The sequence below is a fragment of the Phalaenopsis equestris genome, unplaced genomic scaffold, assembly GCF_001263595.1.
Source record: "Phalaenopsis equestris unplaced genomic scaffold, ASM126359v1 Scaffold000826, whole genome shotgun sequence".
NCBI classification, from domain to species: domain Eukaryota; kingdom Viridiplantae; phylum Streptophyta; class Magnoliopsida; order Asparagales; family Orchidaceae; genus Phalaenopsis; species Phalaenopsis equestris.
The window spans coordinates 376,125-403,260 of record NW_018165266.1 but is presented as its reverse complement, the minus strand read 5'-3'; the positions used below and the strand labels follow the sequence as shown (position 1 = coordinate 403,260).

The 27,136-nt window shown below is 32.3% G+C and overlaps 1 protein-coding gene across 3 annotated transcripts in view; it reads left to right on the top strand.

The window, feature by feature from the left end:
* Positions 1 to 27,136, top strand: part of LOC110031471 (PX domain-containing protein EREL2-like) — a 97,755-nt gene that overhangs the window by 48,695 nt on the left and 21,924 nt on the right. For 2 of the 3 annotated variants that reach the window (XM_020734678.1, XM_020734680.1), the window contains 6 exons: positions 390 to 482; positions 23,320 to 23,428; positions 23,638 to 23,814; positions 23,901 to 24,436; positions 24,626 to 24,790; positions 24,897 to 25,139. In XM_020734678.1, coding sequence (XP_020590337.1) covers positions 390 to 482; positions 23,320 to 23,428; positions 23,638 to 23,814; positions 23,901 to 24,436; positions 24,626 to 24,790; positions 24,897 to 25,139 — 1,323 coding nt within the window. The remainder of the gene's footprint in view (positions 1 to 389; positions 483 to 23,319; positions 23,429 to 23,637; positions 23,815 to 23,900; positions 24,437 to 24,625; positions 24,791 to 24,896; positions 25,140 to 27,136) is intronic. The other variant, XM_020734679.1, reaches the window with a different exon arrangement.

Genomic DNA, 27,136 nt, shown 5'->3' with positions numbered 1-27,136 from the left:
TGATCATATTCTGCTATACAGCTGTTATAAGATAGAGAAGTATTGAAGTAATATATTAAACGAAGTTTATATTCTGTACAAAATTTTTGATGTGTATTAGATGCTCTGTAGATATATTAATGAAATATTTTAAATTGGTTCTACTTAATTTGAATGGTTGGATTCTACTTGATCTGTATAAGTACAAGTGATTTGTTATATATTATTAATAGTTGAAAGAACTAGTATATTTTAGCTTCCATTATGTCTATTATGTGGGACACTCATGTTAAACTAGTATGTCTTGTTTCCAAACGGAATAATAACTTTTATTACTGTAGCTAGCTTTTTGCTTTACTAGTTGAAAGAACTAACAATTGCTTTATATTAATTTCTTTCTATTATTATAGCTCAAAAGGGCGTTTCCCAAGAAAAACATACCCCCAGCTCCGCCAAAGCATGCTTTAATGCGAATTAATTCTAGCCGTCTGCTCTTAGAACAGGTTGGTAAATTCAACTGTTCTACTGCCTAGAAGGTGGTGTTTGAATTGATTTATATACTGTTTTTTTAATTTATTTTCTCGTTGAAGTCTACGCGTTTTGTGAATTTCCTTGAAATTGTAGACCGCATAGTCCATAAATTATCAACTTTTTTTTGGAATACTAATCTATAAATCAGTTGTATTCTTTGATACGGTCTTCATTCTTAGACATCTTTGGTCCACAGCAAAATATTAACTGAGCTTCTTTGACTGTATCGGCAGGTCTTTCCTTGCCAATGACAAATGCTTATTAAATAAAAGCTCACCCTTGCACATATACTTTGTGACAAAAATCTTTATGAAATTAAGTGAAACAGAGAAACACGCAGTCTTATTATTTTTGCTTGCACCTGAATTTAATTTTTGGACTTCCGGTTCTTTGTACCTTTATTTTTATTTTATTTAATTATCATCAGGTCACCTTCACGTTTATTGCCATTAGCCATTGGTGATGGCATCTTTGTTGAAGATGTTTTAAAGTCTTGATGTTAATTGTTGGTTTCATTAATATTTTTTGCATAAGTTGTTTAAACTGGGAAAGAACGAGTTCAAAATTAAGGCAAAACTTTGCTGGAATGAATGAAATCATTTAGCCGATCTCTAACAGTTGGGTTGAGGGTAATAATGTTGTTGTTTCTAACTTTCGAGGAGCAAGCCATTTTGAGCATTGTTAGCTATATGGAAACTGAAAAATAAAAAAGAATTTGACCTGATTCAATAATTATTGTTTTAATTTTCCTTTTAATATTCTGGAATGTTTTTACTTTTCTTTTTTTTTTTGTTTTTTTAGTTTTTTTATTTCCTATTTTTTAGTGGGTAGTATTGTATGTCATCTGTGGCTTGCCTGAATGCTTAAATGAACCTGTTACCCTTTTTTTCTCGATGCTTTCTGCCAGCTGTAGTTTAGGGCTTGGCGCCCTTCTCATTAAAAAGCTAAATATTTCCTTCTACCGTTCATTTGTGAGGTATTTTCATGTCGTCATGTTGGTCTAAATATTCATGCTGAAGTTAAAAGAGTAAATTAGATCAAATGGTAATCTCGAAGGTCAAACTCAGAATAATAGTGGCGCTATTCCTTAATGGGCATAGAATTTGTGTGTAAGTAAGTTTCTAAATGCAAATTGGTTCTGTTGTTGTTCAGAAAGTTACTGTTAGAGCAGAATAAATGCTGTTAAGCATGATGCTAGCTAAATGTTTTGAATTTCTAATTGATGAAATGAAATCTATTGGCGGTAAGATAAAGGTTTGTATGAATGGCAATACTATGACTGCTTATTGTCTGTTGTTAAACTTTAACTTGTCACGGTGCATGAACATTGCCAACTTTTAAGCATATACTTTGTCTTTTTGAGCTAGGGCAATGCTCGATCTTAATTATATATATATAATGCTTTTTTCATTCTTATTTTCCTATGATATATTATAAGTAACATGATTGATTTTTTCATTGTCTACTTTATACAATCTAGACATTGCTTTGTCGACACCATTTAAATTTCACTTGTTATATATACAGTATAACTGAGACTCCTATTAACTTGGATGTACAAATGCCATGAAGTTGTAAATTTAGGATTAGTTGCATTCTTTTTTTGATGAATGAATAATAATTTCTGGAAATTTGCTATCAATTGAATGTTGCAGGAGTTGATCCGAAAAGGGCACAGAGCGATAAGAGAGAGGGTGCATTTTGGATCTCTTTCAAAATCTGACTTAGGTCCCACATAATAGACATAATGGAAGCTAAAATATATTCCTATAGGAATCTATATAGAAACTTAATAGCTGAAACACACAACTAGTTACTCCACGCAAAATTAGACCAAGGTGTTGGATGAAGAATTAAACATGTATGCGTGTATAACTTGTTGAGCACAATGTTAATGAAAACTCAATAACACAAGCCATTCAAATTAATTCACTAGTACCAAAACTATCACTCAAAAATCTACATAATGCTGAGTATGTATTTGCAATTCATGAGTTAAAAAATTTGTGTTGCAATTATATGAATTAACTCTACATAAAATCATCGGAGCTCATTATTTTAGATTTATCATAAGAACAATAATCTAGATGCAATAATGTTTGTGACATGTAGGTGCAAGAAGGTAAATCTGACAAATAATGGTGCCGTTATTGTTACTTGATTCAGCGCTCACTTAGCCTGCATCCACACCCAAACCTCAGCTCATCTAGGATCGTACTATCAATCATTGCTACAATAAGCTCACCTCTTTTATGGGGTAAAGGAAGCACTTACACAATAATTCACAGGTCAATAGCAACCTATCCTGTGCTTTACACCCAAAGTTTCACTAAGACTATCTCGCAAGGCTTAGCAATGCTCCTTTGTTTTACAAGAACAAAATTTATCCTAAACCAAAATTCTCTTAGATTTTGTTGGTGATTGAAAACTTCTTCCAATTCTCTCAGCTTAATCCTTTTATGATAAATATACAATAAAAGCCCTTGGATAAATTCTTAAAATAAAATGATAAGAAATTTACTTGATGCAAAAACAGTTGGGAGTTCAATAGAAAATGTAGCAAATATTGAGACCTCAAGTAATCAATTGGATTTGAACTTCTCTTTGAAAACTCCTCATTTGATTTTTCACTTTTGGTCCAATTTTCACTCTCACTACATTTTTTTTGGCTTGTGTGATATTTTTACTCTTAACCCCTTAATATATCTACTAAAATATATCAGAAAACTCATCAAAATTCTCTCCTCAAGTCAATTACTGACCGCTACTACGAAAGCAACATTGGAAAGCCCTAGTTTTTATTTTAGCTGCAGGTAAAATTGAAAATAACAAATATTTTGAGAAATCATATAAATTCATTTCTAGTTAAAAATTGGTTGAATTATAAATCGAATCATATTTAAACAATACACTGGAATAGGAATTATGCCTGAATCTTCTAAGTATGACATACATTTCTCATCATTACTTATTATCACATAAAAATATGACATGAGAAATTGAAGACGCGAAGATGTTGAATTTTGGATGAATATTCAACATCTTCAATTTCTTAACCTAGCATCTTCATCCCAATCTCCTCTCCCTTCAGTGTTTTTCCCCATGCATCTAAGGTAAAACTACCTCCGTCTATCATATTCATACCCTATCCCGACTTCTCTTTTCTTTTTCGTACTCCTCCACACTATTTGGATAACCTCTTCTATGTTTCTGCCCAACACCCTCCATGAGTAATCTCTAATCCACCCCGCATCAAAGTCATAAAATGGGTTCCTTGATGGTGGATGATTTCCTTCTCTTGTTTCTCTCGTCCTATCTCTTTGCTTTTCAATTTATCCAAAGATTCTCCAGTCAACCTTTGGTTAGTTTTTGCAAATTGAATCGCCGGGCGGATCTTGGATTGCATCTCAATAAGCCTCCTCATCATATCTTCCATGCTCATGAATCCATTTTTTATTATAGAAAATCTTTCCTTTTTTCTAAATTTAAGTCGGTTAATTTCTTTCTCCAATTTATTTTCCATATCATCCACTTTCTTGGCCGCGATTTCTTCCAGATGGCTTTCGATCATGAAGGAGGAACTATTGCATGCTAAAATCTATTTGTCCGAGTCATGTATGTATAGCAAGGTCATAAGCCCCTCCTTTGCTTCAGCTTCCTAGGTCTCGGCTTCCCAGCTAGCAGTTATTGCGATTGTATAGAAAGGCTTCGGTCACAAAGGAGATTACAATTTGCATTGCTATCTAGCTAGCTCCAACTACAATTGTATCATGATATCAGGTCACACTGTAACTCTCTTGTCCACTGCGACCCCCACGTGGCCTTCTCAGCAAGCTCTAATGGCGAGTACAAAATGAGAGAAGAAATATGGGAGTTTTGGGTCTTTGTATTCCGCCGAAGTTTCGGATCTATGTATGCCGCGGGTAGCACGCCGGATCCCGCTTCCTAGATGGTTGACTGTATCGTGGTACTCATTCACGACGATCTGTAGGCCTCGATTTCGATCGCCCATCAACCTATTTGCCGCTATCCGGATGGCAGGCTTCACAGAATCGAACGCTTTGATACTAATAATTACTTTATTGCGAGAATATCAACCAACTCAATACGAATACATAAGATAAGCACCTACAATTCAAGAGGTAAGCGATCTCTCCCAAATCCTACACTTTGAGAGGTAGGAGCTCTCTCCCAAACCATAACCCTTAGAATCCAGACCCAATCTCATGCATAACCCTAACCAGAAACTATTAATCCCTCTTTATACCTAACAATAGTTAATAATGAATGACAAAATTGTCCTTAAGCTAATAGAAGACTAAATTTCCTTTAGGCTAGGCACCGACATCACACATATCTCTTCAAATCATATCTTTCTTACTCTCAAACATTTCGAATATCACTCTCTGTCAAACTATTTACCATTATAGCAATTTTTAAAGAAAACTAATAAAATTTAACATTTAGACTAAAATATATTTTAAACAAAATATTGACTATGTTAACTAATTACATATGTTTTTTACTATTATCATGGAGTTTTTCAATTAATCCATCCAAGTTATCTTTAAATTTAAAATTAAAATTTGTTGAAGTTTTAAACTTATTCCTAAATTTCTTTTATTAAATAGCCCAGACCAATCTTAGATTACTTTATTCACCATCTCTAAATAACTTACTTTTGTAGTCGAAGATATGTCTATTGATAAAACTTTAAGACATATCATCATGGAAATTATGGTGCACCTCTTCAAGTCATTAGAAATGTTCTTAGGTAGGTGTTGGTGATCATTATCATCGACTTGAGTGAGGAGTTCAAGAAGAAATAATTTCTAGATATCATTGAGATCTTCAAGAACTTGCACACTTTAGAGGCTAGATGGATCATCGGAGTGTATGCTCCCTTGAGAAGGATCCTCTTCAAGTTTATTACTCCAGGGATGATCATGATGAGAAATTGTGTATACATCATGAAAGATGTCGTGGGGTTCTCCTCCATGATGTCATGTAACGGATGCAATAAAAAAGTTTCGATTGAAGCCTCTTTCTTTTATTACATGCATGAACATAATGTTTTTCTTGATGTTGAATTTGAACATAAGGACTTCTCTGTTTGTTATTCAATAATTAATAAAAGTGCATCAAATATGCAATAAATATATAGTATGCATTGTTAAATGATTCTAGTTTGAAGTCCTACATGACATAGATAATTTTGTTGATCGTCCTTTTAGAACTTTGTTTGATATAAATACTAAATTGAAAAATAAATACTTTCCTATTAATTTATGCTTAGAATTGCAGAAAACTTGATATATTTTGGAAAGGTAGCCTAATTATTAATGAATGCTTCAATTGGTTTGAATAGTTAATTTTTAGATTTAAAGTTCTGGATGAAAATAGGTAAGATCGAAAGTTGGGAATAACTTGATACCACAGTACGATTCTTTGATCCCAATGCCAAGATGAAGCTCATCACAAACCATTATATATGAGGTAGCTCTGATGCTCTTCCAATATATATAATGGAAGTCAAAATGTCATAATTATTAAGTCCATTATTATTGTTGAAGATCAATCAGTCAGGAAGGGACTGTCAGAGCTAGATAAGTTAAATCAGAGGCCACAGATTCATTGCTTATAAGGAAATACCTCTCCCATGGATTCATATACAAAAAATGAAAGAAAAAAGCTCATAGATTGCTTTTAGCATTAATACCAATCGTTAAATAATCAAAATACATATAGCTAGGGAGGATTTTTTTCTTTGTCTTTTGTAATTATTTATTTCTTTTCTTTCTTTGTTGTTTTATATATAAATACACATCAAAAGAATGAATAATTGAAACTTTTCTAGCGGCTTCTTTTTTATATGGTATCAAAGATAGGCTAAGGTTTTCTGCTTTCAAATTTTTGTTTTTTTCCTTACTATGGCATTTCTTTCTTGTTGGAGCTCTTCATTCCCTTGATTATGTTAGGTTTCTTTAATTTCACTTTTAGTAGTCAACCATCGGAAATGGTAAAAATCGGACTAAAGAACTCTAGGAACTTCAAGCCTCAGATCTCTTGAATGGGAGGAACTATCTGAAATAGTCCCAAAGTTTATGATCTTTTTGAAAAGTATAGGAAAAACATCTACCATTTTATGGATCCACCTTCGAAACTGAAAGATTTTTTATGCTTTGAAAAGAAACAAATTATATGATTATGACATGCATGTGGAATATAATATTGCTGGAAACCAATGAGCCATATATGTTCCTATCTACTGCAAATGATGTTTTTGGAATGTGTCAATCAACCTACTCAAAAGTCAAAGATGCTGCACTAATTTATGAGATCAATATAAAACAGTCCAATATCAAATACAATAACCTTCCTATCATTGAATATTTTAATAAAAAAAGGCTCATTAGCTTGAATTAGATTTTTGATAAGATCTCAAGATATAATTCTTGCCAACATCTTCCAAACATGTAATCATGCATCAATTTTGAAAAATAAGTGGCTGGTAGTTCTCTAAAAACTGTTGCCGAACATGAGCATCTCAATTTTTTACTATTTTTTAACTTAAAATTAATTTTTTTTCAGTTTATAAATTATTAAAGATCATAACTACAAAATTATTTTATGTGCCAATTATTGTGTATTTCAATTGTCACACCCTAGTCGGCCCCCCTTAGGTCAAATAGATGTGTAATAGAGGAGGGCAACTCAATTAGACTCAAATTGATCCTGAGGTGTGCTCATTAGAATCAACAAGTGAAGAATTAATTTTATTAAATTATCACCAACAAATTCTTATGTTTCAAATCTCCAATAAATATTTATTGATATCAAACATAAATTAAAAAAATATGTATAAATAACACTCAACTAAGATATTGTCTTTATGTAAACATTTAAATATGAAATCACATGTATTCCTATACTTTTTTTATAATCACTCAATTTTACATTCAAAAGCTATACAAAAGGATAAGTTGCCTGGCTAATGGCTTACCAGCTTCTTACCCCTCCCCATAAAGCAACTTAATATTATTTGATAAGCTATATGCTCAGTGAAATAAACGCTTCTAAAATAAGTTTCAAACATATAAGGCAGAGGTAACTAATATAGTGACTAAGATGAGTAACAACATAAATAAATAAACATACCTCGATACTCAAATTGTAAGAAAAACATGCTTATAAAAAAGACATGCAAGAGTGGTCATAAGTAAACATAATTGCTATTAATAAACCATTTAAATCACTATACCAAGCAATGCTCTTGCGGATTTATTTCGTTTTTTATTCTTATTCTTAGTATTCATTCTCTTAGAAAGATTATATTATATATATTTAAGTATTGACATATTTCATTTTATTAGGTCGTCATTTAGCTCGTCAACCATCATAATTGCAGATAAATGTTGCTTGTCACATCATTGCATCCTATTATCAAGTTAAGAATTCAATTATTTTCTTATTTAAGGGTCATCTTATCCTATTATTTTGCCTTTCCTTGTGTATATCATTAGTATAGTTGTCTACTGATCATAACTTGCATAATATTTTCTCAATTATCATTATCTACGATAATTATTTTCATATGTATTATTCCTTGAATATACCTAAAAATAATCATTTTATTAATATTCACAAGCAATACAATATGACAAGTAATAATCAAGTCATCAACTGTTATAATTGATGTATTTTTTTTAGTAATTATACTATGAAACTGACAGTAACAGACGATTATGTTTCTGAATTATGCTCTGTCAATTACATCAGTTATGCCTTATATGTAAGAAATTTTATACAAATATATAACAAATAACTTTTTTTATAAACGTCAACAAATATTAGTCTTATAAGGATTCGTTCCTTATTTTAGCATTCATAAATCTCACATGGGTTGTCGAGTCAGTCTTGCAATGTGTTTCTTCATTATGCTCGTCTCCTAATATACACTGCTCTGAATCACATATTCTTATAAATTTTGCAAAATTATTAAAATAGAAATTCATTTAACATAAACATACTTTCAATTATCTCAAAAGAACTTCTGATATAAATTCTTCCGTTCTCTCCCTCTCCTCTACCCTCTGGTCATTCCTAACTTACGATCAACCAACTCTCTTATGTCCTAGCTTAGGTTCACAATGAAACAAAGATTAATAAAAGGGGTTTTAGTTTAAAAATAATTAATAAAACCATTTATACATAATTACATACATATATTTATATATAATCGCGTTAACCTGTTAAAAATTCTTTTTTTATATTAATTTCTAAATCCCAACAGCTAAAATTTGTTATTGTTACAGATTCAACAAGTTGTAAGTCATGACAAATAGTGTAGGAGGAATTCTTTAGGTTAGAATTGATATGAAAAGAAAATTTTTGTACTTATAAATGCATATGGATAAATCTTAGCTCAAGATCTAATTTTTTTTTCATTATCCCTTCATTTATTTTTTCGTTCTTTTCTTTTCTTCTATTTCCTCTTCCTAGCTGCTGTTTCCTAAGAACAGCTTTTTGTTCAGTTACTCTAAGCTTCATTATTCAGCTTTCTATACCTATCTATATCATATATACATATTCAGTTACTCTAAGCAAGATTATTGTTAAAAGTGATTATATTATGGAAAGTAAAAAAATTATAATAAATTTATTACATTTTTAATTTTTTTAATTTTAAAAATTAATATATTAATGATTTATATATACTTTTATATATTATTTTTTTAAAACAAAATGATGTTTTATAAAATTGTTTTTAATAATTTTTTTGGGTATGGGATAATTAAGTTATAATTTAAATTTAAGCTTTTATGTTACTTTTTAGTCAAATTTAAGTATTTTTTGTTGTGAGGCTTATGAATTTGTACAAGAACATCATGCTAATTTTTTGAAAGGAATTCTAGATTCTTTACTCTTATTTCAATTTAATATCTTTCAATCCTTCAAAATCCCAATAGTTTTGGTGCTACTAGATTTATCACCTACATTGATCATTGCATTCCAGTGGCTTGCGCATAGCTTTATAACAATAATGTGATGTCAGCATCATTCTTTCCACTTTCATTATCGTGATAAAAAATTAATTCAATACTTGTAAAAATTATTTAAGATTGATGTTCGTGATTATTTTAGTCAAATATTATCATCTTCCTTTTTATAAAGATGGTATCATTCGTTTACTTATATCTTGGAGCTTCTAAATAATTTAAGTGATGGAAAGAAAAAAATTACCAACTTTTGAGATAGGAAGCAGAGAGGCAATTCGAAGAGGTTAATTAAAATAACAATGAACTAAACAAGATGAATTGACCTGGCAAAAACATCCTCCAGTGGGATTTAGGTCCTTTTCAAGAAAAGGTGGTCTCTCCTGAATGGTTAATTAAAATCTTTTGAATGTCCTTATCAGTGGCATATGAGTCTTTCAACACCTTAAAATAGCAAATACTAAACAATTGATGTTCGTGATTATCTTAGTCAAATATTATCATCTTCTTTTTTATAAAGATGGTATCATTCATTTACTTATATCTTGGAGCTTCTAAATAATTTAAGTGATGGAAAGAAAAAAATTGCCAACTTTTGAGATTGGAAGCAAAGAGGCGATTCGACTCTATAAAGCGTCGCTGCCTACTTACCTCGAGAGTTGAACGACACATACGGGCAATGACAGATGCCAGATAGGGCTTCTCGTGCTTTAATCAAAATTGAGACGACATTGATGTCAAGAAGTGAAGCCGGCGTTGGTGTCATGCAGAGGAAGAGGAAGCGTGGAAGATGCGCTTATGACGTGCGAGGGTAGGGAGGGCAGCGTCCGAGTTGCCCGGTGCGAAGGAGAAGCACAAGGAGTCAAAAAGGAGGATGTTGAGGAAGAAGCTCTCTCGTGAGTGCGATTTTGTTCTCGCGCGCAAGGAAGCTCTATCGTGCATAGTGGAAGGAGCTCGCATGAGAAAGCCATGCACGTGATTAAGGCTAGACCAAAGATTATACGGTGAGTTTAATAAGTTTAATTAAAATATTTAGTAAGAATTTTATACTTATAATATATATTTATATAATTAGGATTATATAAGGTATAATAAAAAAAAGTTTTAACACTAAATTTTATAAAGTAAATATTTTAAATAATAAATTAGTTTTTAATAATCTTGTTTATTATAAACATCAATTTTAGAATGGTTGATGTCAAGACAAATCAATTAATGCATTAATCGATATTGAGGTGGGCACTTATGTTTTATGCTATAGTGATATTTTGCTTCTTCTAGACCAAATGCATTTACTAGTTCTATCATTTGTTATGTTGAAATTATTGCAAACTCTGGATTTTAAATTCTATTGAATTTTTATTGATATTGTAGAAATGATATGCATGCACAATGTTATTTAAATGATTTATACTTTTAGTGAATAATGATTTTGATAGAATGTTTGTATGTGCATGACTGATCATGATGAAGTCACCCCTTTATGGTACTAGTAGGGGAACATTAAAGTACCCATGTACATCTATGATATCGAAATACTTTTAGTGGTATAATTTTTAGACAGCTCTCCTATGGTGGCTGTACAAATATAAAATGATATTGATATGCTATTGATATAATAAGATTCATTGATAGAATCTAAAATATCAATATTGATTCATTAAAAGTTTAGCTAGCATGTATTTTAATTTTTTTTTCCTTGTATTGTTGTAGTTTTGTAATATGATTATTCCCTAGCTTATTTAGCCCACTGTTATTTTTTTAAACTAACTTTGCAAGTTAATTAAAGTGATTAAAAGATGTGCGATAGAAGGGATAAGATTTATATAAGATACAAACAATCAATAATGAGGTAAATTTAAAGGAACTATTTTAATTTAATCTGATTAGTGACTTTTATTTATTAAATTGTAGATGAATATAAAAAATGTAATTTCGACCGTCCGACCATTTATTCCTGCATTGATTAGTTCTAAATCTTAGATCGGGTAGTAACAAAAGTGATACCAGAGCCAATATTTAGGATAAATTATTGAAATCTAGTTGAAAGAGCCAATAATATAATTTAAAAATTAAAGTCAACTCAAACTGATAGTTATATCTATTTAGGCAAATGAATTCACTCGAAATTATAGAAGATGGGAGTTTGCTAGAAAATTTATAAATAATTCTTGTCGACATACTTAAAAAAAAATGAGTTGCAATCAATTTTAAATTTCGAGGACGAAATTTTTGTAAGTGGTAATTATTGTAACGTCCCTTTTTATTACCCAGGAGAGTAGAATCGAAGAGTTGAGTAGGAGAGAAGACGATTCGAACAAAGAGCCGATAAAGAGGAAGCGAGCAGTCGGGGCATCGAACAAATGGAGGAGGAGGTGAGGGGTCTGAATTCAAAGAGGTGATTTGGCTCTTCAAAGCCTCACTGCTCACTTTTTTTGTAGAGTTGAACAACACATATAAGTGACGACATACACTAGATAGGGTGATGGAAATTGAGGCGGTGTCGGTGTCAAATAGTGGAGCCTACTTCAGTGCCGTGCAAAGGACGAGGAAGTGAAGAAGATGCGCTTGTGATGTGCAAGGACGGAGAGGACGACATCCGAGTGGCCTGTTGCGAAGAAGCATAAGAAAGGAGTCAAAGAGGCGGATGTTGAGGAAGAAGTTCTCTCGTGCGTGCGATTAAGTTCTCGCTTGAAGGGAAGCTCTATAATGCACAGTGGAAGGAGCTTGTGGGAGTAAGTTGTGTGCGTGATTACAGTTGGTTCGAAGATTATTAGGTGAGCTTAATAAGTTTATTTAAAATATTTAATAATACATTTATACTTATAATATAGATTTATATATTTAGGATTATATTATGTATTATAATAAAGAATTTTAATACTTAAATAATATAAAGCAAATAGTTTACATAAAAAATTAATTTTTAAAACCCATGTTTATATGTATCAATTTTAGAACAGTTGACGTCAATAGGGTTATTAAAACGGCTCGTTGTTCGCAAACAACTCGAGTTTGACTTGTTAAGAAAGTCGTGTTCGGTTTGTTCGCTAAGTTAATGAGTCGAACACGAATAAAAACTTTCGTTCGTGTTCGGTTTGTTTTAGCTCGAAATACTACTCATCAATTATATATGTATATATATATAATGAGTATTTTTTAAAAAAACTATTTAACTACAAGGCTACAAAGAATTATTATCAATTAGAAGTATTAATTAAGAAAATATAATAAAAATTATTAAATTAGATCCCAATGATGTTTTAATAATAATAATAATTTTTAAATTTTGCCTCAACACTTAACATTTAATGGCTACGTGATTAGGGTTGTCAAAACGACTTTGTTCGTGAACAACTCGTGTTCGGCTCGCTACGAAAACAAACTGAACAGGAACACACCTTTTGAGCTCAAAATATAAATGAGCTGAACACGAGCTGAGCTTGGGCTTGCTCGTGCTCGGCTCGTTTACACCCATAGACTTCAAGAAAAATCAATTAGCAGATTAATCAACATCAATGTGAGTACTCATGTTCTTATACTATAGTGATCTTTTGTTTCTTCTAGATCAAATGCATTTACTAGCACTATCATTTGTTATATTTAAATTACTGCAAAATTTGGATTTTGAATTCTAGTGAATTTTTATTAATATTGTAGGAATGATATGTGTGTACAACATTATTTAAATGATTTATAAGTATATTGTATGATACACAAATAAAAATGTAATATATTTTCAGTAATTATTAATTTTGATACATGTGCATGACTGACTATGATAGAGTCATTATTTCATGTTACTTATGGGGGAACACTAAGGTACGAGTGCACACCTATAAAAAAGATATTGACATTAACACGCCTTAAGTGGTATAATTTTTATAATATGCTCCTATAACGGTTGTATAGATATAAATTAACATTGATATGCTATTGATATAATTAGATTCATTGATAATATCTTAAATAACAATATTAATTTATTAAAAATTTAATCAACATGTATTTCACTTTTTTTTTTTTTATAGTTTTGTAGTAGGAATATGAGTATTCACTGACTTGTTTAGCTCACTGTTATTTTTTGAACTAACTTTTCAGATTAATTTAAGTGATTTAAAGATGAGCGTTAGAAGGGATAATATTTATGAATGTGTGGATAATCAGTAACAAGGTAAATTTAAATATACTACTTTAATTTAATTTGATTAGTAACTCTTTTATTTGTTAAATTGCATATGAATATAGAAAATTTAATTTCTACCGTCCGACATTTTTTTCTTGCATTGCTTAGGTTTAAATTCCAGGCCAGTTCGTAACAAAAGTGGTATCAGAGTCAAGGTTCAAGATAAATTAATGAATCTAGTTGAAAGAACCAATAGAGTAATTATAAGAAAATTTTAATAATAATAAAAATTTAAAATTAAAGTTAACTCAAATTGATAAGTATATCATTCAGGCAAATGAATTCACCTGAAATTATAGAAGGGAGTGCACAAGAAAATTTATGGATAATTCATGTCAACCTACTTAAGAAAAAATGACTTGTATTTTAAATTTCGAGGATGAAATTTTTGTAGGTGGGTAATATTATAACATTCCGTTTTATTGCCTCGGGCTGAAGAATTGAAGAGCTGAGCGTGAGAGAAGACGAAGTGAAGCGTCTGGCAAGCAAAGAGCTGAAAGAGAGAAAACGAGCAGTGAGGACATCAAACAAAGGGAAGAGAAAGTGGGGGGTCGGAATTCAAAGAGGCAATTTAACTCTACAAAGCCTCACTACCTGTTTACCTGGAGAGTCGAACGATGCATACGAGTTGCTACAGACATTGGTTAGGCCTTCTCGGCTTCAATCGAAATTGAGCTGGCATCAGTGTCGAGTAGTAGAGCCGGTGTCGATGTTGTGCAGTGGAAGAGGAAGCAAAGATGCGCTTGTGACGTGTGATGGCAGAGAGGATGGCGTTTGAGTGGCTCAGTGCGAAGAAGCATAAGGAGTCAAAGAGGAGGACGTTGAGGAACAAGCTCTCTCGTACATGCAATTCAGTTCTTATGCGCAGGGAAGCTCCATCGTGCATAATGGAAGGAGCTCGCAGGAGGAAGCCGTGTGCTTGATCAGGGATAGGCCGAAGATTATAAGGTGAGTTTAATAAGTTTAATTAAAATATTTAATAAAAATTTTTACTTATAATATATATTTTTATGTACATATTCAGTATTATATAATGTATAATAATAAGTTTTAGCACTTAAATAATTTAAAGTAAATATTTTAAATAATAAATTAATTTTTATTACCTATGCTTATTGTAGGCAACAATTTTAATAGAGTTGACGTCAAAAGAAAATTAATTGACATATTAATCGACATCGATGTGAGTACTCATATTCTTATACTTTAGTGATATTTTGTTCCTCTTAGACCAAATGCATTTACTAGTATTCTTATTTGTTATATTGAAATTATTGCAAACTTGGGATTTTGAATTCCTTTGAATTTTTTTTCTTAGTGTAGGAATGATATGTATGCACATTATTATTTAAATGATTTATAAGTATATTGTATGAAACACAAATGATAATGAAATATATTTTTAGAAAATAATAATTTTGATAGAAGGCTTATATGTGCTTACTGACTATGATAGAATCACCTCTTTTTGGTATTAGTGAGAGAACACTAAGATACTCGTATACATTAATATTAAAGTACCATAATTGTATAATTTTTAGATAGTGTTCCTGTGACGATTGTACATATATAAAATTATATTGGTTGGCTACCGATATAAAAAAATTCTTTGATAACATCTCAAATATTAGTATTATTTTATTAGAAGTTTAACCAGCATGTATTTTACTTTTTTTGTATTGTTGCAATTTAGAAATATGAGTATTTACTATTTTGTTTAGTTCATTGTTATTTTTTAAACTAATTTTTCAGGTTAAAAAGTGAATAAAAAATGAGTTGACTTGATAGAATAGAATGGATATCCATCTACTTTTGGTATAACTTAAATTAACTTGAAAAATTGTTTCAAACTTACACCTTTCTTGAACAACTACTTTTACTTGTAGTTGCTGGCATCGCTTTCGTTCAATTGAAAGTTGTGGAGCCACACCAAAATCTTCTTCTTCTCATGGCTCACTGACTTCAACTATTCCTTGATCAAAGAAAGAGATCATTTTTTTGGTTGTGCAATCTAATTTTGCATGACTAAATCTGTGACACTTGAAACACTTCCTAGCTAAGATAGATTTAAGAATGCGGATTGGCTTCACCTGTTTTCCCATCTGAATCAGTTTCTCTTTAGGTGTGAGAATTGGATGTTCCTATTGCTGTACTCTTACGACGCGATTCTATGGTTGAACTCTACCTTTAAGGTGTGGCGGTCATCCGGTAATGTTTGCTTTCCACTTTTAAATTTGAGGTGTTAACAATCAGTCTATAATTATATGGTAGGTACTAGAGCTGCATCTCACGTTTCATCATGAGTCAGGTAGTAATCTTATTTTTTCTCACGCTGGCAAATGTGTTTCAAATATTCCCACCAAAACAATGCTTTCTTCTTTAACTTGTTGGTAGGTAGTTTTACTATTTTGTCTGGTAGGACGTTCTGGAAGAAAATTTCAACAGCCTGGAGCCACTTGATGAAGCTGTCTGAATCTAAGTGGCCGTCATAATGAGGTATTCCACATTTACTTCAAAATTCTGGCTTATTAGATATTTCGGGTCAAGTTTTTGTGGTATAGGTCCTTCATTCCTAATATCCGTATGACGGAAGAGATTCAATCCATTTATTCGATCTAGCAGGTTACCATTGTGGCTACGAATTACCCGTCTGGATAGTCTCTTTTTGTCAATTTCATCGAGTCATTATAATACTCTGCAGAGTTGTCGCTGTATCTATTCCATTGCAAACTCCTAATCAGCATCCGACTATTGTCTCTCCGATGACATGATTATGGTTTAGGTTTGGGTAGGTAGAAGAAGGTGTATAGGGATGATATAGGGTGGGAATGAAAATTTGGGTGGAGATAGGGTGGGGCATGTGTGGATGCTAGTAATGATAGGATAGGATTAGGGTTTAGCTAGCTTTGATACCATATGATATTAGAGTTAACTCAAACAATAATAAATAAACTGAATGGTTTTACTACTAAGCCAATTAGATGATTATAACTCACACATTGAAAGGGAAATGTAACAACAGAAACAAACAAAAACAACTAAAGTATATATCAAAGGTGGTGGAGGTCAGCGAGGTGGTCTGGAAGGCAGATTCAACAGGTAGGGTTTCTAGAAGGTGGATGAGTTGCAGTAAGGCCTATCAGGGGCTGGAATAACAACAAGGAGACATCGGGGATGGATTTGGGCTGCTGGAACAGTGAGGACAACTCGGGGAACGGTTGGTACATCAACTAGATAGTGGTGGAGGGTGGTAAGAGCGGTTGGAAATGGCAAGGGGAGGGCTATAGAGCAGGTTGGTAGAGACAGAGAGTGGTAGGGGCAGTCGGAACTGTTGCGGCAATGAGGGAGACAAAATTCTGGAAGGTGGCAGCAAGTGGGAAGGGTTAGGGATTAGGTTTTGGAGGCTGTAGCATGTTGGAAGGGGAGGCACAGTGGCGGGGAAGGTTGGAAAAGGAAGGGACTGGAACTCCATGCTTTTCTAGAAGGCGGCAACAAGCAAAAAAGCGGCTGGCGGCGGCTTTAAGATTAAAAAATTCATGAAGAAATAGTCAGGACAGCCATTCCTAGCGGCTGCAGCAGGGAAGGAGTGCCCAGGAGCGATGTAGTGAGGATGCAAAAGAGGATAATGAAGATAGCCACCATCTCGTGAAGGAGATACAGTCGAGACACCACTCAAACCCTCTGATACAGCTTCACAGGGAGAAACCTATCCCGATGACTGTTCTAAACTCACTCACGCTAAAACCTTCTTCTAAACCCTAATACAACCCATATATATGGAATAACTAAAAGAGAATGAAGGATAATAGGAAAAAAATATAAAAAAGGGAAATAAGACTGCGTCGGCTCTTCTCTCGTGATAGTGAATCCGCCAGTATTGTAGCAACTACAATACCATGATTTTTGTCTAAATTTTTTTATTTTTATTTTTTGTGCTGGAAGCTCTCGCATCAATTTTCCTAATCAAGGTTTCAATCAACAAAAATATTTCGCTATGATGTTCGAACTAATATTTCAACATGAGCTGTTTAAATTCCTCGATCTATTCTGCTGATAAGTTTTTATGTTATAAATGACGAAGTCTCAAAGATATCATGTCTGTAGTGCGTTAGGAGAGATTTGTGTTTCGTCTCCTTCTTCATATTAGATCAGGTCGTGATCTTATTCTTTCCTATATAGTGGTGTAGGAGTTTAAAAAACGCTCACTATAGTGAAGCATTCTTTCTTAATTTAAAACGCAATTGGCTTTACCATTTTGTTAGGTATGTTGGTGCTTTTTATTATTTTTTTTTGGATTTCTATTTCAAATCTCTAAAACTTTTTATCTAAAAGATCAAATGAAACTTTTGAAGTACAATATAACGCCCAGAGAGCAGGAAATATTATTTTGAAATGGATATATTTATTCAGATGATGAAAATCTTTAAGATTTATGAATCTACCTGAACTAAAGATTTTTCCTTATGGTGTCTAGTTCCCTTTAATGAAAAACTTTCATATTTAATTATATTTTCAGAGTTGTAAACTCTAGAGAAAATTCTTGATTAAAATATTGACTTATATTATTCAAATTTCAATGTTAGACATTTCAAAGTTAGATTCTCCAATGATGATGAATGGATCTAAGTTCAGAATTTTAAAATGATTGAGTTTAAAGGTTGAAACTTACAATCTAATGATGTTGTGTGATGAAAAGACTCTGAAAAATGATTTAACCAACTCAGAGAGGAAGGCTTATCTCGAAGATCTAGAGTTGATAATCGTTAGAGGTGTTTGAGTTCAGTTAAGATTGAGATAAAATCGAAGGGATTGAAACAGATTGGATAAGTTTGGTTTGACAATCTTGATTGGGAAAGTTAAGTTTGAAGGTTTGAATTTGGATGAAAAGTTTGAAAGAATGACTTTGAAAAGTTTGAGTTGGAAGGACCCCTAGACTAAGATGATAGAATTGGGCAAGAAAGATTTCTAGATCGAGTAAAACCCTAATTCTGAAATAAACACAGACTCTATAAAGAGCCTAAGTAGGTAGACTAAGCTTAATTTTTGGCATGATGCCCTCAGTTAGAATGCCCATGACTTTTCATCGTCTCGGGTGCATTTGTATATTTTAATTATTAACCAGTCATATAATCAATAATCTTCACTCGACGCCATAACAAGGACAAGGATGGAATTTCTTAGGTAAAAGTCTTAGAGGTGCTGTTGTCCGTAACCTTGATTCACTTCATCCTTGGGCACCTATGTAAGTTTCAAGAGTTAAAGACTGTTTTATAGGTTATTGTCTTTGACGCTGACTAGGTACCTAGTAGTCGAATCTAGGCTTCTAAATTAGACTAGTCTTCTTATGTATAATCTTGGGTTTTGTTTCTATGTTGGCTAACCTTAAGGTTTACAGTTGATCTACCTAGTGGTGGCTGACATTAATTTAGTTGGTGTATTTTAAATTTTTTTTTTGCGATTTGATATTTAATGCATGATTTGTTTGAACTCTTATGTTTGTTGGTCATTGTGATAATCAGAGTATTTTAGGTTTAATGCTTTGCATTTGATTTTTTGGTCTAAGTTGGCATCTTTCGTTTCATTTTATCCTTAAGTTCAGTTATTGTGAAGTCTCATATTAAAGTTCATATGTCACTTGCAAGCTTATGTAATTTATGGTTGAAGTGCTTTTTGAAGATTTTTAAAATTTTCAAATACCTTAAGGTTTTAAAATGTTTTAAATTGTATGAGTCTAAAATTTTATATTAAAGAGTTTAAGGCTTTTAAAGATTCAAAAAGTTTTAAGTTAATTTTTAGTGTTTAAGTTTTTTTAAGTTACTTTATTTGGTTTAAAGTGTTTTGAAATTTTATTTGGGCTTAAATTTTTTATATTTTAAGTTATTTGGTTTAACCATTTGAAGTGTTTTAATATTTTAAGTTATTTTATTTTAATTGGCCTAAAGTTGATTTTAAGTTCTTTTGTTTAAAAAGTTTTGATATTTTATTTGGTTTAAATGTTTTAAGAGTTTAAGTAATTTTGTGTTGCTTACAGTTTTTTCAATAATTTAAAATTAAGTTTTGCTAGATTATTTTAAGGTGTTTAAAGGTTTTTAAATTATTCTATTTTGGTTTTAAATTATTTTAAAAAGGTTTTCAATTATTTTTTTTTTATTTTTATTTTATAGTAAATTATTTTACACAGGTTTTGAATTATTTTATTTAGGTTTTAAATTTATTTTTAATTATCTATTGTTTTTTTATTTTTAAATTTTTTTAAAGAGATTTTAAATTGTTTAAAATATTTTATTTCATTTTTTTAATGCTATTTTAATTGTTATTTTGTTTTAGAAGTTATTTTCATTTTTAAATCATTTTTAAGTTATTTTAAGTTAATTTAATTTTTCTTAAGTTGATTTAATTTTATCTGATTTTAAAAGTCATCTTCATTTTTAAATTGTTTAAAGATCATTTTGAGTTGTTTTGTTAGTTTTTTTTATTTATATTTATTTTAGATGTCCTTTTTTATTTTTAAATTTTTTTGAGTTTATTTAAATTGTTTCAAATTTTATTTATTTTGTTTTTTTTAAAGTTATTTTCATTTTTTTAAATTGTTATAATTTTATTTAAATTGTTTCAAAAGTTATTTTGTACTGTTTTTTGTTTACTTAAAGGTTTTAATTTTCATTTAAAATTGTTTTAAACCACGTTTAAAAGTTTTTAACCGCACGTGCTTGCTAATGATATTTTATTTAGAATATTCACAAAGTGAACCTACATATGTGGTTTTCTCTTCTTTTTTTTCTTAATTGATAAATTATTTATTTTCACATGCTTTGACATAAGGAATTATATGGGTGGAAATTACTCAAACTTTTCATGTCTTGAATACAAAGAAGAAAACATGTGAAAATCTAAACTTTTCATGTTTTGACTTAAGATGTAATACATGGAGATTAACCTAAACTTTTTATGCTCTGACATAGTGACAAAGGCATGGAGAAAAACCTACACTTTTCATGCAATGACATAGTGAAATTGACACGCAAAAAACCTACACTTTTCATGCTTTGGCATAGTGAAGAAGACATGGAGATTAAGCAAAGCTTTTAATGTTTTGTCATAGTGAAATAGACATGGAGAAAAACCTACACTTTTTCATACTTTGGCATAGTGACGAGGCATGGGGAAAAATCTACACTTTTCATGCTTTAACATAAAGAAGAAGACATTGAAGAAGTCGTTGAAGAGGAAGAAGTGGATTAAAGAAAAGGAATACGGAGAAGTGAAGAAGAGATGAGGAGCGAGGAGAAGAAGAGTGGAGGAGAAGAGATGAATAGATGAGAAGTGGAGAAGAAGAGATGAAGGGATGAGAAGCAAAAAGGATAGAAGAAGAGGAAGTAGGAGAAGAAGAAGAGGAAGACAGATGTTGAGGCTTATAGTGGAGTATGCAGGAGGACACTTGAAGGGAGTAGGTAGATTGAGGAAGCACCTACCAACCAAGGGAGAGAGGGAGGAGAGGAGAGCAGAGGAAGGTAGAATGCAGAGAGGAAGTCTGAACAGAGTCCCTTTTTGGAGGTGAACAGGTCCTTCATATAGAGTGGAGAGGCGACCACATCGAAGGGATGCATTGCTTGGCACATGAAATCTTGCGAGAGTCCCTTAGATCGCCAACGGCTTGGTCATGCCGCCAACTCTGGCTGGAGGGCATATTTACACAATCTTCCTGCATGATCACACCATATGAGAGGCTCTGATGTAGCCATGCCATTACTGATGTTGTTACGTCTGGGGTGGCACAGCCACACCAGATGGTGGTGTGGTTATGCTGGCCAAAGCTCATGTTTGGTGGCGTTTTGGCTTGTTTCGAGCTCAAAAACCTTGCCAACATTGAATGTCTTCTCATGGGAGGATGGGTGGTGGTTTTGATCAATAAGTGCTTGATCAAAAGTGTTGCCAACAAGATAGAATAAGATAGAATATCTTTGTACTAAAAGACTTATTCTACTGTTTGGAGTCACTCAATAAATTCATCTGATTCTATAAGACTGTCAAATTCTAGTAAACGAATCTTTACTCCAATGACATTATCCATTTTCACATACCCTAGCCAAGTTAGCTTGACATTGGATTTTCATCACTTGAGGCTTGTTGGTGGAAGAGTTTTTTTTCATCTTTTACTTTCGATTGGTCATCATTGTTTCTATGGGTGACCTTGTTATGTTGTCTTTTTTCAAAATTAACGAGCCTACGCTGCAAATGAAAAATTTCTCGCTGCATATTCTTAATGGTAAGCTCTTGAATATTTTCTTTTATATCTCTTTCGCAACATTGTGATTTGCTCCTCACTTAGGATTTCAACCTGGGAAATGGTGTAGGTTTTAGGGTTGACCAAAAGTCTTAAGGTTTAGGTGGCGAGTGTATGGTAGAGGTAGAAATGTTAAATTTTGTAAATTTATTATTCAAATTATAAAATTTGAATCAACGAGGAGATATAGGGTAAGGTTAAAAAGTGGGATTAGAATTTAGCTTTGATATCAAATATCACTGGTTTAGGATTTCTAGATGTTGCATGAGGATTGACACAATGTTTAATAATGTTTGTAGAATAAAGAGGAGAAAAAATAAGAGTTGGTTATGATTCAAAAGAGAGAAGAGGCGAAGATTTCTGTACTGGACGAAAAATAGGAAGGAGGAAGAGTCCGTCAGCTTGGCTGGTGATATACAGATGTCTGGAGGTTGCACCACCCAATCTTGATCTAGATACAAAATCTCTACTGGAAGAAGAAAAATGTTACAACAATCCTATGAGCAAGTAATTTGAGAAAATAATCTCCAAGTGCATAAATGAAACCAGAAGTCATCTAATAGGATTTAGACAACATATTTATAATAAAAACTCTAATTTTGTTTCCATTAAAGCACAATAGGCCTCCTCAAGGGCTGGGCTGCCCCTGTGGTCTTGAAATAATCCCGTAACGGGATGTCTGGGATGGGAATCCTGTCCTCGTCCTCACCTCCTGAACCTGCTTGGGCAGGGGTCCTGCTCACGCGTCAACTAGCAGTTTGCCAAGTGCTCGGTAAAATGCTTTTAGTGGTGACTTAATTATAGATTTGATGTTTATTCAATATTATCATATCAATTTTCTTTTATCCTAAACACTTTGTATATTATTTGAAGTATAAATATGGTGCAGATATCGAACAAATTGTTAAATGTATAGAATGTTTTTTAGTAAATATTTGAACTTCCTCAAATAATATTAATAGTACTTGGTGAATTATGCCAATTTTAATTATAACTTATAAATCCATTTCTGATTAGTAATAAGAATTTGTGTTTGATCTGTCCGCATCGAACATATCATTAGATAAGCTGGATTAAAGTTTGATTATTGTTCAAATTCGACAAGGAATCTATTAACTAGTTTGAATAAGATTTTAAATCTCGGATCATGCTAAAACTCTTTTTAAACTCAATAAGAAAATAAATGAACGTGCTTGAACACAACAGTACTTGGCTCAACTTGTTTCATTTATAACCCTTTTAGTCATGAATTTAGGGGTTATATTTTATTGTTAATCTTTGTGTCTGTTATTTTATATGGGCATTTTGTAATTAATCATCTCAAAATTCTTAGTTTTTCGCAGAGAAGGCGAGCTTTAGAGGAATGGATAGGAAAGCTGCTCTGTGACATTGATCTGTCAAGAAGTGCTCCTATTGCTACTTTTCTTGAGCTAGAAGCAGCTGCAAGGTCATGTATGTGCTACTTATAGAATTTGAATAGAGCATTGTTCATCTCGTTTTGAATTCCAGCCAATCACTTATGTTTTACTGGTGCACATCTAGCTTATTTCATGTGGCTGTTTGAAAGCAATTCAAGCATTAATATTGCCTTTAAGGCCATGTTTATTTGAAACTTCCAGGATATAAACTTACCTACTTTGCTTAATCATTATTCTTTCCAGCGTTTGTGCTTGCCAATGGGCTCCCTTCAGAAGCAAGCACCTCAGTAGATGCTGCAACTGTTTATCCTAGAAGATCCAGTTCCAGTGCCTCTGCAGAATGTTCAACTATAGCTTCAAATGCTCAATCGATAGCCTCAGATGCCTCTAGTGACATTACTTGCAATAAATTTGATGCTGGTACTCTTCAGAAAATAATTCTTATAAATTTGATTTTTTCTTTTTTTAGTTCAATTTTTTATTTACAATTTAATTGCACTCAATAGAAGAAATCAATAATGGTATCATGGCGGTGGCTGCAATGTTTGACCAGCCAGAGGACTTGTTTAACGCTAATTTGCCTCAAAGAAAAGACGGTCCTCATTCTGGATGCGATTCATCTTACAAAAGTTCTTCCAAGCAGATGTTCATTCAAAGCGAAATAGTTGATTCCAATGCAAATCTGGATCATGACAAGCTTTCTTATCATTCTAGGAGGCTTTCCAGTGATAGCATTGGTAGTGATGCAAGTTCTATTCGTGCCAGTGAACTGTTAATTCCTGGAGCTACTAGCTTAGTTTGGGATGGTTCTGTTACTTTTTCTGATGGCGTTTTATTTCCTAGTACCATGGAAGCTTCAAGTATTGCAGAAACACAGTTTGCAAATGATTTGCAGATTATTCTTCCTATTGATCAGCGACAGAAATTGAACCGAGTTCTCCTTACTATGCAACGAAGATTAGCAACAGCCAAAACAGATATGGAGGATATTATAGCACGATTAAATCAAGAATTAACCATTAAAGAGTACCTTACAATGAAGGTCATCTCTGTACATTATCTTTTTCAACTTCTTGGCTTATTCTTTCTAGCTGGGTGGTATTGTTGTAACAGATGTTGCGATGTTTATTTTCAGTTGGTTGCATATGTTTGTAGCAATTTTCAAATTTTAACTTGGTAACAAAGGCGCAAACTGTCTATTGCTTGCTGATATTGAAATATTTACATGTAGGTAAAAGATTTAGAGGTGGAGCTTGAAGTCACTAAACAGAGAAATAAAGATAATCTTCAGCAAGCCATCTTACTTGAAAGAGAAAGATTCACCCAAACTCAATGGGATATGGATGAACTTCACAGGAAGTATCTAGAGTTGGAATCAAAACTCAAGTTTGAACAGGTTTTCTTTCCACCTCCATTCTCTATATTTACTTTATTTTTTATTATACTTTTACTAATAAATTATTCTTTTTTCGTTAATATTTTTGTTATAATGCTTGTACCAGTGTAAAAAAACTTGTGTAGAGTCGGAAAACACAACTGCAAGTAACGAGAATGATATTTTAAACCAAGAGCTGTCGACAAAACAAGAGCAGATTACTAATCTGGAAAGGCAGCTAGATCAGCTTGAGATGAAATCAAAGGCTGATATTAAAGTTCTTGTGAAAGAAATTAAGTTTCTTAGAAACTCTCAAGAAGAGCTGAAGAAAACGCTAGAACAGTCTGCCATTGAAAATGATGACTTGGAGGTAATGATTTCGGTGTTCCATGATAAAGATTCATTTCCTTATCATCTGCTTAAGTGGTTCTTTCCAGCTATTTCTGCTTGAACCTTTAATATAACTATATTTGGTCTGGTCCAGATTCGGCGGTCTACATATTCACCAGTTATAAGAAAGTCAACCACAATGCAAATACGACAATCCTATGATTAGGTTCATGTATTTATGAAGTAATGATACACCATGGAAAAAAAAAACTCGAGGTAGTAGGCAGTCAACTCCTTTAACTCGTTAGGTAATAGTGGAATTGCCTCATTTATCCAGAATTAGTTAGGTTGCTGGACTGAAACTATACCACCACGAAAAATTGTGATTATTTCTTAATTTAGCCACCATGGCCTTGCGTGAATAAAATTATTGAATACTGCTCTTGTTTATTTTGAAAATACAAGTTAAGTTGTGGCATTCTATTTATTATTTATTCTTCCAGTTGTGTTAGCTTAAATAGCCGATTCTCTGTTACATCTAGTCATGACATCTGAAATAATTTCTCATCCACTTCTAATTTTTTCTGATAAGATTGTCATGTAAAAAGAAAGGCTTTTCTTTCAAAAAGTCTATGCATGCTATAGAAATCCTGAAATTAAGAGAACTGAAGGCTGCAGCTAACATCCCATAAATTTAGAATGCACCTGTTAAATCTACAATCAACTCCCTAATAATCCCAAGAATCACTCAATCTGCTGACCTACATGTCTCCAGATATATCATCAGCTCTCTTTGTAGCCTCCTAGTTATAGTCCTGCTAATTGCTGCTCTACAATCAGCTCTAACAAATATTTTGGCCAATAAGAACATGTTTGGTGGTTCACCACTCCTCTCCCTGCTGGAAAGCTACTCCTGCTGTCAGCCAATCCTTTCCCTGCTGGAAAAAACTGATCTTGCTACTCTTTGCTAACCTTTACTTGTAATGGAGTGCCACACCCAGGTTTGGATGGCGATACACTCTGGCAACGCAAATCATGATGAAATAAATTAAACCGGTTTTGTATTATCAAAAGGAAAATTATATGCAAATAACAATAGGAATAAACAAGAGAATATTAATGTTCTTCGTAATTAATAATCCACTGATACAACTGAAAGAAAAACAGAAAACTAACTAAATCAAAACTGAAATGACTATAGGGACGACTACCCCAACCCAAATTGAAAATTATAATAACTAAAGTAAATACTGAAAAATATCAATAACAAGAAATTTAAATCTGAAAAGTCTACTTTTATGGAAACGGTCATGCTAGTGGCTAAATAGAGTCTGTTATGTAAAAATATCTATCGAGTTACGAGCAAATTTAGTGACTAACAATTATTTATTAAAGTATGAATGAGAAGAAAAATTGGGCATGCAATATGAACAACACGTAGGGACGATTATTACGTGCATATATAATATAATAATGTAAGAGGAGAGCGATAAACAAAATGTACTCAATTATCTTAAAGAACATGCAATCATTTCAAATTTGATCCAGTTTTTTATTATTTAGTTTCTGTTTATATTTGTATAGTCGGTTTTAACAGACACTCTAAAATTGGGAAACTCGGTATCATCCCAAGGAAAGTCGAGCATTTTCTGTAGATTCGTTACTCTCTAGGCACTTCAGCCTGGCTAGCTCATATCTAAAAGTGTTACACCAACCTATACACTATTACACATAAGCATACCAAATTTATCACATGTATAATCTGTAAAAGATATGATACTTCACACAGGCTTGTAATATGAATTTACATGCCATTTCATAAAGATAGCGTGCATACAAACAAAATATTATAACTGCAAGATTTATTCATATATGTGGGAGTTTTGCAGCAATAAAGTCAATAGAGATTTTAGCATGAACATAAATTGAGGCTTGAAACTATGCAAAATAATAATTATAATTGAATTAGCAAGGGCAAAATTGACAATCTTATAAAATAACAATGAATCTAGTACGACCAACAACAAACCCCCCCCC